This window comes from Haliaeetus albicilla, chromosome 11, assembly GCF_947461875.1.
Source record: "Haliaeetus albicilla chromosome 11, bHalAlb1.1, whole genome shotgun sequence".
NCBI classification, from domain to species: Eukaryota; Metazoa; Chordata; class Aves; order Accipitriformes; family Accipitridae; genus Haliaeetus; species Haliaeetus albicilla.
The window spans coordinates 1,041,595-1,061,347 of record NC_091493.1 but is presented as its reverse complement, the minus strand read 5'-3'; the positions used below and the strand labels follow the sequence as shown (position 1 = coordinate 1,061,347).

The following is a 19,753-nucleotide window of genomic DNA, read 5'->3' as shown; positions in this document are numbered from 1 at the left end:
TATCCAATTTCTGCTCACAGTCCATCAAAAATATGTTCAGCTCAGACACCCGGTGACTTGCATCACAAGCTCAGTGTGTCTAGGAACTCTCCTATTCTGTCCTACAGTCTCATCCATGAGTTAATTAAACTCTGACTTACAACAATTTACTGAGTCAGTTACAGTGTTTAAAATCAGTTAACTAATTCAGTTTCTGCATTTCTATAAACCTGTGTAAAATGTTCAGGCTGAATGTAATCATGCCCAACCATTATAGCCAGTCTAGAACCAGTAGTTTTGTCTAACCATAGTAGCTCTATGGTTTCTTGACATTTTCCACTGGAAGATATTTATGAGAAATATTTCATCTGCTTCTTCCAATTCTGTGTTCATACATGTGAATTGCATAAGAATTGTTTTAGGAGCAGTTCTTACTGCATGTCTAATTCCTGATCTGGGAAACATGAAATTTTGAGTTCTGTGCCTGCAGATATTGCAGTAGAGTCTTATTTGCTTTCACTTATGAACATTCAATATCCTGTCTTCCACCACTTTTAATAGAAACAAGAAAATTGCTATTTGGTCTACTCTTACAGCTTTCATAATACTTAAAATTTTTTTGAATGATACTATCTATGTACCATAGCTGGTATTACATTAGGCACTCACAGTGGATTCAGGGCTTTGGTGTGCACAATGTACTCTGCTTTCAGTCAATTACCGGGTTTGCCTCTGCAAAATTGGGGTTGAAGATGAAACCTTATTAAGTTGTATTTTTGAAATCTCTTCAGTGTAGTGCACAATAAACAAAACGATCATGTAAGTCACCACCTGATTGAGGGTTATGCCATGGGCTCCTATGGAACATCTTTGTAAACCACAGGTAGTAAAGTGAAGGAATCTGGCAGGATTTGAAGGCAAAAGAAGCTATCTCAAGAACAGTGTATTCTGGAAGTTGTAGAAATCTCTGGCTTTTCAAATGAAATGATTTGTATTCACTTCAGGAACTTGGCCAGGACTTGTGGGGATTTTCAACTATTCTGTTTTGTTTTGATTTTTTCTTGTATTGTGCCAGAGATGTGCATGTCATTTCTGCGTGTGCAGTTTTACCTAGATCACTGCTTCCCTGCCTAGTAGAGCTGTATGAATATTTAGGAAGGAATTGCCTATTTATTCCAGTTTCTAGTTCTGAGAAATTACTACACTGGGTTCTTACCTCCCAGTTGTTTCCCAGCGTACTGTGAATGGAGTGCACAGATGTTTCTCCTATGGTCATTCCACAGTTTAGGTTGGTTGTTTTTTTAATAAATGTTCCTCATGATATTCTTATATTGCTGCTTCGTCATGGATAGCTTTTGCTGAACACAAAGGAGATTGCCTTCCTGGCATCCCTTCGAAACAAGCAAGAGAGATCCCTCAAGAATAACTAATCTTTAGTTCTTCCAGGATTTTTGCCAGTGTAGTCTTGTGAGGCAATAGGCAAATAGAGGCAAACACAGTTTTCTGTACTCATCAGGATACTGATGTTTAATAGTGTTGCAAACAGCTGCTGGGATTTTCTTCTCTACCCTCCACTGTTTGTTTTTGATGAACTTATGCCCCGTGTTTTATAAACAACATGTTTCTATGTTATTTTTTAATGCACTTCGATATCAAAACAAAAACTCTCCATGCTTCCACTTCCGTAGCAGTCTGCTCAAAGGAAGAATAAGACCTTGCACCTTAAAAATAAAACAATTTGTCAGATGCCATCTTCCCTCTGCTTCCCCTCTTCTGATGGTGTCTCTTTCACTTAAAAATATGAGAAAAATTTTAATTATAGCACAATAACTTCCCTAGTATTGCCTGCTAGCATTACTGGTGCTGTTCTTTGTCTGTTTATATGTCTCCCTACATGGCTACTTAGCTTTTAGCATTTTGCTTTAGAGCTGGCCAGAGTCAGAAACAAACTTACTGAGTCGTGGAAAAAAATGATTGTTATGATTAGGATGAAGAGAAATAGATATTGTTTCAGATACTCCTTTTTTATTTTGTCTTTTTCCTTTCTTTGTTCTACATTGTATTTCTTCATTCTTTAATACTACATAAGCCATTGTTTGAAAATCAGCTTCATGTATTCCTTCGCATAGCTGAAACAGGAACATAATTTCAAACTTGTTTGTATTCAGCAAAGACACAGCATTATCTTTTTTTTGAAGAAGAAGAAGAAGAAGATGCGTTTCACTGTTTAATTGCAGGATAGAGGATTTCTTAGAACAAAATAATAATGATAATTTATATGTGAAAGGTTAATTAAACCAAGCAAACTAGTAAAAAGCTACAGCAAAGAATTATGTGATGAGAGAGAAAATTAGGCTGCTGGCTTGAAAATTTGATGCCTCGAGCTCCCCACAAATATGACTAAGGTCATTGCAGTCACTGGTCCTCAAATAATACAATAAGGCTGCGAAAGTCCTACAATCTGGGCTATGCAGAATCCAAAAATATTTCTTTTGGTGATAATGAATCATTGGCTGTGGATATAGTTCCACAGCTTTTTGTTGCTGATTATTGTAAATTGAAGTCTTAATGTTTAAACTGTGATTCCTCAAGGTCACATTCACGTACTTAATTTGAAGCAGGCGAGTATGTCTGTTTTCTTCAGTTGGACTTTTCCAACACATAAATTTTAACAGGTAACTTGGGAGGACTGGAGGTTCAATGTATTTTGTTCCTGGTAGTGAAACTTTTTATTATGTCTTTCTTTTTATTTTTTTTAAATTCCAGCCTGAATAAAGCTGGGAACATGAACATGACAGTAAAAATCCAGTTTTGTATTGGAATCCCATAGCTTTTGTCTTTGTAAATTACTTTTGAGAACATACAATGTATCCAGATAGTATGCCCTAATGTGATAAGCTACAGTAAGTTAGAAGACAAAAAAACATTCCAAATGTATACTTACCTGTAAATTTTTTTTTTTTTTTTTTTTTTGAAGATTTGTCTGTCCCATGTGGTTGGTGAATCAATAAGAGCTGGCTTTAGATGGTGAGGCTATCCAAAAGCTGGTGGTGGAATTCATATCCAAATCTTGTCTTAACAATCAACAGATTTCTGTACTATTATTTCTGCTGTGCATGTTCACTGCCCTACCTACAAGGACAGCAGCACCAAAAAGATTGTGATTTTTTTGCATTTTTCTAGCTGTAGGCATCTTTACTTCTACTGAGTTTTCACATAGATACATTGGAGCAAAATGCTGAGTGAAAACATGTCCTTTGTCAACAAACCTGTCAGCTTATAAGAGCTTAAAAGCCTTTTATATTCTTTTCTGTTCCAATCAATATCTTTTTTTATATATTGTAAAAATAATTATTTGCAGTAGGAAATTCAGTGAACTTGATAATTTAGTTGCATTACATGTATCATCACAATTGGTATATTTCTTGTAGTATTCTATGATTAAAATGAACAATTGCCATGTGTAGGTTTATAACATGAAAAATAACCTCTTAAGTGAAGTAATGTCCCAATGATCAGCTGTAAGCTCACATGAAACCTAATTTAAGAGAGGTATTTTGTAGCAGAATGTTACACTTCTTTAATAATTTAAGAAGTTCAAGAACAATTAATTTAAGTAGAGAAAATTGAACTTCAGACTCATTTATAGTTCTTCTTGCTCTATTAATCTATTATCAGGTGGCATAATCAGTAATCTCATTGATATAATTACCATGAAGGCTACTGTTTTGCTAATCAAACTGTATCGTTGGGGTTTCCAACAAGGTAGAAAATACTTGGGTAAGTTTGCAATTACGAAAACATGTGATGTAGACTATTTTGTGAGTACAAACATAATTAAATTAATATTTTATTTGTAAAATGAAATAGCCTTCTCCCTTGGTGTCTGAACTTCAAGAGAGAATACCCAGAGGACATTAGGTTTGGTCTAACAGTAATTTTTCATGTGTGGAATCATTTAAGTAGTTTATTCCTCAAAGAACATGAATATTTGTTTGGCTCCCTTGATTTCAACAGAACTATGACATGTTTTAAGTGTTTTATGTATCTGTACTCACACACACACACACACACTCACACATACAAACATGCATATTTAGATAGTGGTATATTAAAATTGTCCCTGAAATTATATAGAGTTTTCTGTGTAATAGATAAATTGCAGCTGCCATAGGTTTCAAACACATAATCCTGCAAATAATGCAGGAATACAGTGTGTACATATTTATGTTATACAATACTAATGGACAATAATTATAGTAGACTTTAATAAATAGTCCCATTAGTAGATACTAATGTAATGCTTTCTTTTGCAGCTCCGTAAAGCCATTATAGATCACATCTCAGACTCCTTCTTAGATACCACTGTTCCACTTCTAGTTCTCATTGAAGCTGCTAAAAATGGAAGAGAGAAAGAAATAAAGGAATATGCTGCTATATTTCGAGAACATACCAGCAGGCTTGTGGAGGTATGTTTGACGGAGTTGCACTTTTTTGGAATCTATGGTATAACTGACTTGCCACTGCACATTTCCTTTGCTGGCAGATATCATAAAACAATTAAGCCTGGCATTTCAGGAAGAATACATAAATGGCCTAGGGTAGTAGTAAACATACTCCTTTTTTTAGGTAATGGTACGCAGTAAGATAGTGGGCTTTGTGGTATCAGCATTTATATAGCATTTCATTGCATAGAAATTAGGTGGTGGGGAATTCTAATTTGAGAAATCAGTGTAAGCCTTTCCAGTTCAGTAGGAACTTGATCAAATGTGTGATTCTAAGGAGTATTAGGGCAAAGTGTTCGGAATACTACTATCCAAACTACATGAGACACTGTATTAGTGTTAGTTGTTTGCCACCTTTCTCACTTTGAAAGTTTATAGCCTGTGTAATGATATGCTGAAGAGGAAATGGTGCTCTGACACACAGTTTAAAGTCATGAACTCTCTAGCAGACTGAAAGCATGTTGGCGTATATGCTGAATAAATTCACTCGCGTACATTGTATACTCAGTATTCATTTCTAAAGGATGTACTTCTTTATTACTTATAAATGATACTTCTTCATCACTTAGAAATTTGCAAATAGAGTTGGGCAGAGATTTTAGTTTGTTGGACAATGAGTCCTGCAAATGTGGCTAAATATTCACTGACTTAAACTCAGTCAAACTGGAGCTTGAAACGCTGCTGGAATACTGAAGTCATGGATTTTGCAGGAATGTTATCTCAAGTGCTTATAAGGAATGCGTTGCTAATTTTTGTGGTTTTTTTGAAGCTTTTAGTGCTTTTGTGTGCAGTAATGCAAAAATGGGAAAAATCAATGAATTCACTCTGGCTGAAAATTTACTTAGGAAAACTATTTGGCTCAGAATGAATTCATTAATCTTGGATGATCTACAGATAATGAAAGACAAATAGGTAAACAGCTGAAGTAAAAGTAGGGTATTGCATTTATGTTTCTCTTCATGGCTGTGTAGTTACAGAATAAGACTAGTTATTATTCTCCGATTTACAAGAGTGTCTCGTTTTGACCACGCTGCAAAATCAAATGAAAGCTAAAACACAAACCCAAAGTTTTGAAAGTTTTTCAGATTTTTAATGCTGAAGCTAAACCAGCCTGAAGTGGCTTGATTTTTAGAAAGGACAGGTGATCCCTGAAGATCAGATAACTTCACTGAATTTGGAATTGAGTCCAGGTCAGCTGAAATACCCGAATCATTATTCAGTTTAGAAGATGTGAACCTAAAAATCCAATATTCATTTCCTTTCATGGGTTTGAATTTGTTTCCCAAATGCAAGGAATAGCTGGCCATCAGGGTATGTTTGTGATTAAAGGGGCTGATGGCTGCACAGATACACTGCCTAAAAAATTTACAATCAGCTGCTTATGTGAACATAAGACTACCCAGAAGATAGCTATCTATCCTTAGTGATGTAGGAAAAGCGGTAGCAAAGTTTTCAAATCCAGCATAGTTACTACCTAGAAAGGAAGAAAAAAAAAAGTCAAATGTTCTTTTTTAGCATAGACGTTACTAGTCCATTTCACAGTGTCCCTTCTGCAGTGATAACCAGACTAGACAGTGATACCTCAAAAACTTGCAGAGATTGCCTTCGTTCACCTCACTGAATGATTAACTTCAGAACCCTCTGTTTTTACCTAAACTTATTACTTAAATGCTATTAAGCAGAGTAGTCTAAGAGGGAAAGTATGTGTATAGTTCATGAATGTAAATACTAGTGGAGATTCATTTATCCAGATTATTCTAAGGATATCAGACATATTTACCTTACAAGCAAATCAGTAAATCATAAACAAATCATGTGAGGGGATAAAAGCAAGACTCTCATGACTGTTGTATAAAAGGGGCCCTGTTACATGGTAAACTGATCTTACTGTACATGTAAATAATACAGTATGTGTATACATATTTATATTTATGCTGTGACTTAATATGGTGCCTACAGTGAAGAACACATACTTCTAAAAATGTTTTAAGTGGCTTTCAGAGAGATGGTACACAGTGCCACCTCCTATTGTTGAATTAGTTGTTCCAAATTGTCACTTTACTTGTGCTTATATCGTATGCTGTTATGGAAAATTAACATAGAATAAAATTGAAGTTATCTTCTGGATATCTATGAGAACTGAAGTATCTTATTTAAAAGTTGCTTATATTAGTTAAATGCACTTACCAGTATGTCTAAGTGAGAGCTTGATTGATGGCTTTTTGATAAACTGTACTGCTAAACTCTCCAGCAAATTAATTAGATAGTAGTTGTACTGCATCCATCAACTGGTAGCCTATCAGATATAAAACAAAACAAAAATGAAAAAAATATTAACAGCTAAGCAAGTGGCCTCTGTACATATAAAGGGGCTTTGTACATACAAACAGATTTATCTGATTTTTAAGAAAAAAATCAGTCATTTCCAACAGCATTATCAAAGAAAAAGAATAATGGCAGCTGTTTTGTGGAAAGTGTAATACCAATTCAATTGATACAAATGGAATAGCAGTTAAATACATTAGAGCTGTAAATTGGAAGCATATTTTGGTTTTTAGTGGGCTAAAAACTCTTAAGCTGAGAATATATATCTATATTTAAATTGACAGTAGTAGAACACTGCACTGTTGCTTTAATTTGTCAAGGAATATAACAGATAGATAGATCTTACTAATCTTAGTTTTCACAAGTATATGTACTTCAGAAATACACACATACTTCAGAAACTGAGAAGTGGCAAATATGTATGGAGCTTGGTTTCCAACTGATCATGGTGCCATGGGTAATGGATATTCCATAGAAATCAGGTATAGCTAAAAGTGCTACCAAAACTGGGGAGCCGGATTCTGCAAGAACGACAGGACAGACAGAAAGGAGATGAGTTGGCTTTGTATCCTTGCTACTTCTATCGTCCATTTATTTATCAAAGAATTTACTTTTTCTTGGTGATTCCTCTAATGTATAAACATCACCTGTCCCCTTTGCCAGGGATATGTTTCATAATGTGGTGTTGTCTGCCATCTGTAAGATTTTGAGTTGGATGACAGGTTAATTCAAGATCCAACCCTGTACAACATTTCCAGGGTTTATGAGAAAGTTGTCAAGCATCTTTGTATTTTATTAGAAGGCTCTTAAATGACAGTTATGATTTGCATGTTCGCAGGAAGGTCCTCATGTTCATTCCTTTGGTATTTCCTTCACTGTTACAAGTCAACAAACAAATCCCCTTACAACTTTCAGGTTAAGAAATATAAATCTGGAAAGCTAGTCATGTATGCTATTGCAGAATTGGGCTTGATCGCTGCAACTGAGAATAACTTAAGTCAAGTATTGAAGTGCAAGATCATGGGTGGCATATACCTGGCTATGGAATACTAACAGAGACAACAGTTGAAGGTAAAATATTTTAAAAGCAAACTACTAAGAAAAAAATGTTGCAAAAAATGGCATACAACAGTAACTGTGCTAGAGAAGGCTGGTAGGTGAGGTAGATGAGACATCAGACAATTGTAATATAACTGTGAAGGAGTTTTACCATCTACACGCAGTTGTGACATCCAAGGAGTTGGCTGGATTGCGGGCAGGAAATCATACAGCCAAGGCCAGTGATGCAAGCAAAACTGCCCATATTGTTAAATACAAAATACCTTCTTTATCAGAAGAAAAAAGTTTTTTATTTTGTCAGCTGCAAATAGCCTTCATGGAACATAGGACATAGTGAAGCTGCTTGCAAGCATTGAGATGTGAAAACTAGCTGAGATGCTGGCAATCCTTAGTTTTTGTCTTGGAGAACAAAAGCTAAGAAAAAAAACCATTTACATTCTCACTGTCCTTTTTTTCTGAACATAAAACACCCGAGGTGTGGATCTGAGCCCATTGTAAACCCTGGCCATCCATAACATCCCATGGTAAAGAATTTCACAACCTGACTATCTGTTGTGTAGAGAAGTATCTGTGAAACCCCCACATGATGATTTCATTTGCTGTCCCTGAATTCTTGTATCAGAAGAGAAAATGAGCACCAGTCCCTATCTTCCTTCTCCATGCCACTTACAGACCTCTGTCATGTCCTCCTTCAATTGTCTGTTTTCCAAGTTGAGTATTCCTGGTCTTTTTAAATTTTCCTTGTTTGGAAGCCATAAAACGATCACCTTGCTACCTTTGCTGTAGCTTTTCCAGCGCCTACCAGCTCATGAGGTGGTAGGTCAGAACTGTGCATGCTGTTCAAGATATTCAAGATAAATCTTGGTGTTCTCTGTTTCCACATCTATTTAATTCCTAATAGTGTTTCTTCTCAGATAAGCGCTAAACACTAAACTGCAACTGTCACAGAAATCTTATATGATAATCCCAAAATCTTATTCCTGATTAGTACTAGTCTGCTGAGGTCTGTCATAGATATGTAAAACTGGATTATTTTTTTTTTCCAAAATGACTCACTTTGCATCTCTCTAGATTGAATTTCATCTTCCATGATACCATCTAGTCATCTAGTACCATGAGGTCCTTCTGCAAATCTTCATTAGTTCTTTTATTTCCTACTCCGAATAACTTGGTAAAAGATGCATAACAAAAATCAATAATAAGTTAATGCAGACACTGTGACCACAAGGAAATTTCTGGCTCATAGTTTTCTCCCAATTTCCTGCTGATTTGTTCCTGAGGTTGAAAAAAGTGATGCTAATCTATCCGTATCAGCTGAGAATTACTGGTTACTCAGCCACCCCGATTCTTGGAGGAGCCGTAGGATCTACATGTCTGGATCTCAGTACTGCAATTAATAGTCTAGCTCTTTCTTGGCAGCCTCAGGGAGGGCATTATTCCATTGCCTCCATGTATGGAAACAGGTCTGTCCATTTCTGCTTGAATTTAACATTGCTCTTCTGAAAGATATTTATGGTGTAAGAAAGCTTTATGACTATTTCCTTTTCATCATATAAAGGTAACTTTTTGCACTTGAAGATATGTGCTGTGAAATCAGCTGTATGTACTGTCTGCTGAAGTTTAATTCTATCCGAACTAAGAAAACAGTATTTTTAAAAAATGTAGCTTTTCCTGAATCCGGTCATGACTTCAACTTCAGTAAATCTCATCTTGAAAAAAACCACTGTCTCAGCTCTATCCTGTCAAACACACTGTTCCAGCTGAACATGCTCCACACACCTGCAAGGCTTCAGAGCAACTTCACTGAGCTGGGGTGATGATGTTAGTGTTACACCAATGATGAATTTGGTAATAGCAATTAAAAAATGGAGACAGGATGACATATTGTAATAAAGTGATGATACTGCCTTCTCAAAATAATCAGTGAGCCATAATTTGAATCAGCATAGTTTTATTACCTAGTCTAATATGTCCATCATAAATGTTAATATACACAGTTATTCTATGACTCTGCCAGCTGCAAATGATACTGTTGTTGCCATGTTGATAAAACCATCCATGTTTAATTTCCCTTCTGTGATATTTCACTTGATTGCAGAAATTTGCAAAATAAATTTCTGAATCTGATCCACAAAGATCTGTGTATTTGTGTAGTCATATCTCCAGTCACATAAAAATCGATTCTAGTATTGCAGCCAGCAAGTCCAACGCTGATAGATAATGCAATGATTTTGATGTTACAGGATTAGGATGTAAGTCCATTTTTAAGTAAAACAAACCATTGATATTTGTGTTATTTCCAGTTTAAGCATTTACTTATCCACTCAAATTAAAACATGTACTAACAATACTGCCCTCTCCTCCCCCCCCCACCCCCCCATACTCATCAGTATCACTTCACTTGTCGTTTACCTTGGTTTGTCTTTTTTTGAAGTTGAAAAAGTCAGGTAGATATTCTGAGATTTGATTGTGTTGGTCTTTTTTCAATTTAAAACCTTATTTACCTTGTTTACCCTTAACCCAAGATAAAGAATTCCCAAAGAAGATTTATCTTGCTTATATTAAGTGCCTGTCTCTCCTTTGACTACATGGCTAGTTTAGTCTGGATGTCTAATTTCTAGATAGCTGAAGTGAGGTGACATGAATTGTACCTTGAGAGATGAGTGTTGGTCTATTTTGAGACATACATTATGTTGCATTTTCTCATGCCTCATATAGCAGTTGTTAATCGGGTGCATCCTATTTTTCAGTGCATTTTTTGCATCTGTTTTTGAAAGATCAAGGATGTTTGAATAGTAGGTTATGGTATTATTTTGAATATAAATACAGTAGATGGAGTTGGACATTATAAAAAAAAAGTTCATCTTCTCAAAAAGGTTTCTCCAACAATGAATTTGATATGGAAATTAGAAGTACTACTTGAAATATCAAGAGAGATTTTCTGTGGTTTCTATTTTAATCAGAAAATGAAAACTTCTCAAATAGAAGCAATAGGTCTTGAGAAAGAACATACTTTTTTTTTCCCTCTTTGAATATGAATTGTTAATTGAGCTACGCTAACTTGCCCGCTACACTGACTCACTGCTCATATTGTAATTTAAAAAACAAACAGTATCCTCATAGGCCAGTGACCTTTGTAAATCAGCTTGAGGATTAGTGTCTCTTACAATCTCTCTCTTCTGAATTAGCATTTGGAAGTTACAGTCTTTCCTTTAAAAACTGATTTAAGACATAACAATATAATACAGTTCAGAAGTATGTATATAAATTCAGTGAAGTACAAAACATCAGTGAAATGGAAAGACATTGCCCACCAGACCTGGGGCAATGATGTTTCCAAAGGTAGTAGCAACTACAGGTAGTATTTTCTTCCTTGTTTTCTTATGTTTTCTCTCTCCTGAGTTTATTAACTGCTCTGTGCTCTTACCCTAGAGGTTCTAGCTTCTCTTAAAAAATGCATGCACTTGGGATGTTAGCCACACTTACCAGGAATATTAGCTGGTGCTTTGTGGACAGTGCTAGTATTCAAAAATCTCAGATAGTGTCAAAGTATTTGAGATACCTTGGTTAACATCTTTGCACTATTATAGCTGCACAGTAATTGCACAAACCAGAATCTCTTAGTTGTAAAAGTGAATAGTATCTTCAGATATACGGAGGAAGTGAAATAGCCCCAGTTACACAGCAAAAAGGAAAAAACATTGAAATGCCCACTTTGGCTATTATACTGAACACTTCCCACATATGAAATGGACACTCAGCAACTGAAGTATTCTCATGAGTACCAAAGGTCACGTTAAACATTCTTCAGACAGAGGTTATTCTAGGCTACAGTGCCTTCCTTATATTGCTCATATACTGCATTAAAGTAAGTCTGAATATTGATTTTGTGACATTGAAAAAGTAGGATATATTGCAGAATGAAAAAAGCAACCAGATTTGGGTTAAGATTCTGTCTGTACTCTCTGTCTTTGTTTGTGAGCCTTGGCTAAAATAAATTCCCAAAAGATATGTTTCTCTTAGAAAATGCCTGGTTTTAATTGGAATTCCTTATTTAATGCAGCAATTTTGATAAAAATATTTCAAAAAATGATTAACTGCTTTGAAATTTCACACACTTAGGTTTTGCTTTGAAATGCCTTTTCATTTAAAACATTACAATTAAATTGCAAATCTAATTGAAATATCTGATTATATGGAAACATTTTCGAACAGTCTTGTCTTCTAGGAAATTTCAAAATTAGCTCTGAATATAAACACTATTTAAAATTGTGAAAATTATGACAAAATAATGATGAAAAGCCTTAGGGGACTTGATTGTACTTTACTGTTCCTTGTAAGACATGCCAGTTTTTAGTGAATATAGTGTTCTGGCCTGTGGTTCACTTCTACCTAAGACCAAAACAAATTCTGATATTGAGAGAACAAGTACGTATAAGTGAACAAAAGATAGGTAAAAAGGAGGACTGAAATGTCACATCTACACAAGGAAAAAAGCAGGTCCTCGGTAACTAGCAATTTCTTGTTTGGGAAAGCTGACAGGCTGTTCTCCTGAGCTGATCTATCAAAGAGATGTAACGCTTTCTGAGAGGAGGAGTGATAGGCTGGGTGAACTTGAGATTAAAAAAGGAATTTGATGGGAGCAGGGAAGAATCCTCTGATTATCTTGTCTTTTGGCACAGATGCAAATCTCCCACTGCAGTGTTTAAAGGTCAGCTGTACCAAGCAGAGGCTGAGAGATTTAATAGGAGAAGTGGAGGCAATGATGAAGTGAACTTTGTGTTCTTCATCTCTTCTCTCAGTACACGAATATATCACATTCTCTGTAGTTTGATCTGATAACACTGACTTCAGATCTACTACTCTGATACATAAAATTGATGGTTTAGCCTATTGCCTAATTCTTGCCCTTGTGTTTTTCAGTTTTGACTGTATTCCAATATGACAATGCTGGCTTCTAGGAATTAGGATGTCTAAGGCTGAATCTGTTACGAACAATGGACAGTAACAGACAGCACATATATTTAAGTGCATCAGTGTTGTAATGCGTTGATATAGAACAGCAAAGGCATGGGGGACATACAGAGTGTTGTTAAAAAACAAGTTTCACAGTTAATATAAAGACTTCCAGTGCAGGAAATCCAGCACATCTACTGAAGGTGAATTCTCTGTAAGAAATCATTCTTTTTAAATGAAGTTAAAAGATGTAAAGGAGAAAAAACCTTGAGCTATAAAAATATATATATATAAAGAAATAAATTGTTTTGTCACTTTCTAGTTGAACAAGATACAAGATGCATAGGAACAAACTATACAAATACTGACAGAATCTTAAAGTTGATCTACTTTAAGAAAAAAAAATTATTAAGACCGTGAATAAAATAACTTGCTGGCTCTTGTTACTTCAGCTACTTCTAAAACTAGCTTTTAAAAAGATGAGACTGATGTCCTGAATGTGCTGGGAGAACTTTGCTTCACAGCTTATAATTTGGGTCCAGGTGCTCCATGCTTAATATAGGGCTCCTGGCTCCTTACCTGGGGAGGTTGTCTCTGTCTCTGTATAGAAGAGCACAACAATAAGGATAAGGGAAGTTCATTTAAACCACCTTCACTGGAGAGTTAATAGCTTTTTCCCACCTTAACATGATCAAACTATTGTGTGTGGAATGACTGCAGTCTGGGATTGGCACCTTTATTATTTTAAATGTAGGTATAAATATTTTTTTAGTTTGTTGGTTTAGAGCCTTTCCTATTTACCTAAGAGCTGGACCCAGAAAATGTGTTTGAACTAATGTGAGCCAAACTCATGGAATTGTGCATCCTTCACAGAAATTAAGTTCTTCAAAAGTAGCATTTATTTCATTTGTGTTTCAGTAGCACTCTGGAGACGCCAAGAAATATCTGGGTCCCTAGATTTGGGAAAACAGATGAGACAAATAAACTGTAGGAGACAGAAAGGGAGAATGAATCTGTTATGTGGATCAATGATGGAGCCTGGAATAAAACAGAGATAAGTGAATTTAGCTAACTCAAAGTCAGTCACCATTAAACTTCAGTTAAGAATGTCCATGTAAGGGTTTTTCTGAATTAATTCCTTCTATTTAGAAAACCATGAATTGGTGCAATTTCTATAAAGAAAATGAGGTTTGAGATATACATAGATACAAAAATTATTTTTCATTCAATGTTACTACAATTACAGTGCCATTTCAGCAAACAACATGGAAGAACTTACATATGGTACAAATGAAATGTTTACATGGTTAAACATATTAATCAGAATGTTTGCAAAACCCAGCACAGTGGAAATCATTCTAAGTATTTGGTAATCAAAATGAATCTATATTTACAATAACTTAATAAGCATGCTACAAGAAAACTCTTCCTTTCTCTCAAGCAAAACACAGGGCCACTGGCTCTTGAACTAAAGCTTTCTACAGCTGCCTCTTGTGGAAAACAGCTCTGCCAAAAGTCAGTTCCAGTACGGAATCTTCAGCTTAATTGTATAAGTTGCTTTTCATTTTCTATACAAACAGTAAATATTTCTCTTCAGGTAGAATGGGAAAACTCTCACTAGTTCTATCTGGTTTATTGACATATATATAAAAGATGATAGCTCTTATTTGCCACTTTGTCTGATTTTGTTTGTAATTTGCTACATCTTTCTCTGTCAAATTTTAAATATACTGACCCAGAATATTGGGTTCTGAGAACAACTCACCATAGCTCTGACAGATGCAGGCAAAAAACCCTTAAAAAAATCATCTCACTCTTATGCTTTCCTGAGTCTAGTCTACAACAACCAACCTTCAAGCAGCCTGTGACGGCTATTATTTTACCTCTGAACATCCCGTACATAAGGGCTACACTCCTTCACATTACTTTTACTCAGAGCTAAGGATCATGGGGAGAAATCTACTTGAATTCTGAAAACCAACAAAACGCCCCAGATTTGCCTTCCAAGGTAACACTTACATAGTTTCCTGGCAGATAGCAGCTTAATCTAAATGTAATTTAGCAATCCATTAATGAATTTTGCTTTACATATTAAAATACTGCATATACAAACTAGTATCAACTGGAAGATTCTGATTTCTTTCTACCACCTTCAAAGACAATAGGGAATTGAGTATTCTCAGCACTGCACCCATTTCTATGGGTTTTCATCCCAGACTGGTAAACAATAAAAATAACATTTTAATGCTTCATTGCTAGTTCTTCGGTATTGATTTTACCAAACTATTGAAAAACAAAACTACTGGCACTGGCAAAACTCCACAACAACTGCATGTGTAGAGGTCCAACTGACAGATTACTGGAACATCTTTATTAACTTTCAGAAGAGAGCAGAATCTTTCAGTGGTGTTCTTAGGAGCATAATCAGAAGACAAGAAACATGAATCCTGTTATGTAGAACTTTTTAGTTTCAGACAGTTCAATACTAAGGAATTTCATCCCCAGGCGTAAGACCCAAGTCTAGGGCTTGTCATTTTTTTGCTGGCACTTCCGTTGTTATTATTCTTCTTTAACCCATAATATACTTTCAGTAGTATCATCATATAATCACATCTGTGTCAAAATAGCAATTAAAGACCCTAAGTTGAAGAGTATATCCTCATCCCTATTTTTGCATTACAGTTTAACTTCTATTAGTCATGTACGTAAACTTACACAGCAGCTGTCACTAGGATGCAGGATCCTGTTGTACAATGCGATCTGTGGACACAGAACTTAAGTGTGGTTTTCTGCTTGAAAGAGCATATATCTAAGTATGAAACATGAAGGAGTTAGCATATTGAGATATACATGCAGAATATTGGCCAGCATTTTGGGAATAAAACGTACCTGTCAGCACACTAGGAGGACATTTTTTGTAAATAAGATGAGCACTTCTAAGCATGAATAATATTTATGAATGGGAAGTGGATTTTCATTACATTACCACACTAATTTCTAGAATCAGTCTATCCTTGACAAATTAACTCTCCTCTCTTATCACAGACATTTCTTTTTTTTTTTTACTCTTATTTAGCTAGTTAACACAATGCTTTGTTTTTGAGATGAAAACCACCTTCAGTTTGCCAATTTCTATGCATCCTCAGTTTGTGTGATTCAGAATTCCCATTCAGCACTCCCCTGTTTTTGTCTGACTTTTTCACTTTCAAGAGAGACCAATGTGCAGCCTGCCTGTTCAGGCAGGGTTTAGTTAACAGCACATGCATGAGATCTGGGCAGCAGAAGTTCTTTTCTTGTAGGTTCTTCATAGCTGCAGTTCTGTTAAATCCAAAGATCTTAGTGGATCCATTTTAGCAATCCAACTGCTGACTTTGCTAATTTTGCCAAATCTGTGATTAGATAGGTCTATAGCAAGCAATACTGATCTAACTACAAAACAAAAAAATGCGCTTGCTCATTTTATTTACAGATAATTTTTTTCTGCAACTTTTTTAAAAAATCAAACTTTTAATGTCTGAAACACAAATTTAATGCTAGTAAGCCCAAGAGTTAGGTCTAAACCCCTGCTTTCCCATTTCAGCTAGAATTCATTTCTGTGCTGAAGGCTCCGACAGTCCTTCAGCAAACTGACCTGCTTGTCAAGATGATGCGACAGCTGTCAATGATCGGCATAGACAGCCTTACTCGTTACAGCCTACAAACCCTGTGTTGTCAGGTGTTGCTCTGTTTGGTTGTTTGTTTGCAGATAGCATGCAAAAGGGAAGCCTAAAGATGGTAATGGCATTGTTGGGGATGTGTGGAATTATTTCTAAAATGAAAGGCAGCGCAGGAAAACTGCACAAATGCTTTAAATTCTAATAGAAGAAGCCTGGCGACAGTAATTGAGAGGTGGCAGGCAAGTGGAAGGAGGCCTTTGAACAAAGTAACTTGTTCTTCATGTATTGGAGCCGGCAGATGGATGCTAATGTGGTCAGAATAAGTGAATTAAGAAAATTTAATTCAATAAAATTACCTTAAAGTCAAGCATGTACTTCTGAGTGTATGTAAACTTTAAGACTTTGAAGCTTGCTATTTTGGGCCTCACAGAATTCCAGCATCTTGCAGCTGGAACATCTGAATTCATAATGTGTGAATTTTTGCACCTTTATGTAATTAATCAACTAAGGCCCAACTTTCTTATTACTGATTGAGCTTCAGGTGATAAATGGTGACATTTTCATTAATCCTCTTAATCGCAGCCTTTACTGCATAAGTGTGAAGCAAGGGAACAAAAGATAAACAATGCAAAGATTTATCAGACTTTCTATGTCTGAGGGGCATATTTCAGCAGCTAGAAATATCAGCCACCTAGTATGGTGAGGCTGGGTGTACTGTAAGTTATGTGAGCTCCAAAAGGGAGATTGTCTTGGTTCAACATGGACTCCTCCTCATAATACACCCAGTTAACCTATTTGCTGATAGTGTAAAGACAGTTGATACAAGTGCAGTGGCAGTGGCTTTTTTTCTTGTATTACTGCAGAAACCAGATTTAGAAGTTTGTCAGAATATTAGAAATTGTGATAATTGTGATTCCATCTTACATCCCCCAAAGTCTCATATTTTTGATAGTACTGATCTGTAATGAGACAGTCACCTATAATAGAATAATTCTGAATGTGCTAAAAAAGGCACATGTCATCAAAATGTTAACATAAGTTTACTAAAGCTTGTGGTTCTTAAATACCAAGTAGCTCTCTGAGTGTGTGTACTTGTTAGGGTTTGGTTTTTTTGTTTCCCTTGGAACATGGATGCTGGGATATCTGGTGAAGGAGGAGGTTTATTCCTGTTAGTAGAGGTGCAGAATATTCTTTGTTCTATGTGACCCTCTATGCAAACTGTCAGAAGTGCATCTATCAGAGGATGTTATCCTTCTGTCAAATGATCTGGCCCCCATTAGGTCAAATTGGCCAATGGGATCTTGAGTTCTTGAGGACAGAGAAACATATCTATATGTATAATGTGTGTGTACATATATATACGTGCATGCATGCATAGGTTTGCATTAATTTCACCGCTTTTGGAAACCGGATTTCTAGCCTAAAAGATAAAGTTTTGTTGTAAGTTGTTATTCCACAGGCTAAGAGAACTCAAGGGGCATATGGATGACAGGGAGGTGACTCAAGTCAGCCAACATGGGTTCACAAAGGGCAAATTGTGCCTGACTAATCTGGTGGCCTTCTACGATGGAGTGACTGTGGTGGTGAATAAGGGAAGAGCAACAGATATCACCTGTCTTGACTTCTGTGAGGCCTTCGACAGGGTCCCATACAACATCCTTATTGCTAAATTGGAGAGATAAGAGTTTGATGGATGGACTATTTGATGGGTAAGGAATTGGCTGGGTGGCTGCATCCAAAGACTTAGAGTCAACGGCTTACTGTCCAAATGGAGATCAGTAACAAGTGGTGTCCTTCAGGGGTCCGTATTGAGACTGGTACTGTTCAATATTTTTATTAATGACACTGACAGTGGGATTGAGTGCATCCTCAGCAAGTCTGTGGATGACACCAAGTTGGTGCAGTTCATGTGCTTGAGGGAGGGGATGCCATCCAGAGGGACCTTGACAGCCTTGAGGAGTGGGCCCATGTGAATCTCATAAAGTTCAACAAGACCAAGGGCAAAGTCCTGCACCTGGGTTGGGGCAATCACCAGTACCAGTATAGACTGGAGGATGAATTGATTGGGAGCAGCCCTACAGAAAAGAACTTGGGGATATAGGTAGATGAAAAATTAGGTATGAGTCTGCAGTGTGCGCTTGCAGCCCAGAAAGCCAACCGTATCCTGGGTTGCATAAAAAGAATTGTGACCAGCAGGTTGAGGGAAGTGATTCTTCCCCTCAACTCTGCTCTGGTGAGACCCCACCTAGACTACTGTGTTCAGCTCTGGGGCCCCCAAGTTAAGAAGGACATGGACCTGTTGGAGCGGGTCCAGAGGAGGGCCACAAAGATGATCAGAGTGGAGCACCTCTCCTATGAAGACAGGCTGAGAGAGTTGGGGTTGTTCAGCCTGGAGAAGAGGAGGCTCCAGGGAGACCTTAGAGCGACTTTCCAGTACCTAAAGGGGACCTACAGGACAGCCAACAAGGGACTTTTTACAAGGGCATGTAGTGATAGGACAAGGGGTAATGGTTTTACACTGCAAGAGGGTAGATTTAGATTAGATGTAAGGCAGAAGTTCTCCACTGTGAGGGTGGTGAGGCACTGGAACAGGTTGCCCAGAGAGACTGTGGATGCCCCATCCTTGCTGGCAGTGTTCAAGGCCAGGCTGGATGGGGCTTTGAGCAACCTGGTCTAGTGGAAGGTGCCCCTGCCCACAGCAGGGGGGTTGGAACTAGGTGATCTTTAAGGTCCCTTCCAACCCAAAGCATTCTATGATTTTAAGAGTATTTTCTAGAGGATCAGGCAACATGTTTGTTGGCTCAATTTAATCACCCCTCTAGGAATCCTTCTGGGTATTTTACCACTGCCAAATGGCTTTTGAACTAGTATTCCCCCCCCCCCATTGGCAGGGTGATGCTTTTTTTACAAGACTGTGTTAATAACGTCAATTCTTGAATACATTGAAATAACTGAAATGTTCTTGTTCTGAAATGCAATTTGTGAACAATACTTAAAGAAGCTATCTGTTATCTTGTATTTGAGGCAAGAAAACAAAAAGTAGGACAAATCCTTTCATAATACAGACTTAATAGCAGAAATAAAATTAAAAGAATAGTGGCTGAACTCTCCTTAAAAAAAAAAAAAAAGGGCAAGGAAATTATCAAGAAAACATACTGTGGGAAGTCATGGACTAGAATTTCTGATCACAAGGAAAGCAAGTGATCTTTGTTTAACAGGGAAGTTGGATGTTTTTGGTTTTGACAGCTTGGCTGAGACAAAAGGCACATACTG

The 19,753-nt window shown here is 36.6% G+C and overlaps 1 protein-coding gene across 3 annotated transcripts in view; it reads left to right on the top strand.

Moving 5' to 3' along the window:
* The window catches only part of CTNNA3 (catenin alpha 3), a 531,540-nt gene that overhangs the window by 302,284 nt on the left and 209,503 nt on the right, over positions 1-19,753 (top strand). For all 3 annotated transcript variants that reach the window (XM_069795730.1, XM_069795731.1, XM_069795729.1), the window contains exon 9: positions 4,296-4,448. In XM_069795730.1, coding sequence (XP_069651831.1) covers positions 4,296-4,448 — 153 coding nt within the window. The remainder of the gene's footprint in view (positions 1-4,295; positions 4,449-19,753) is intronic.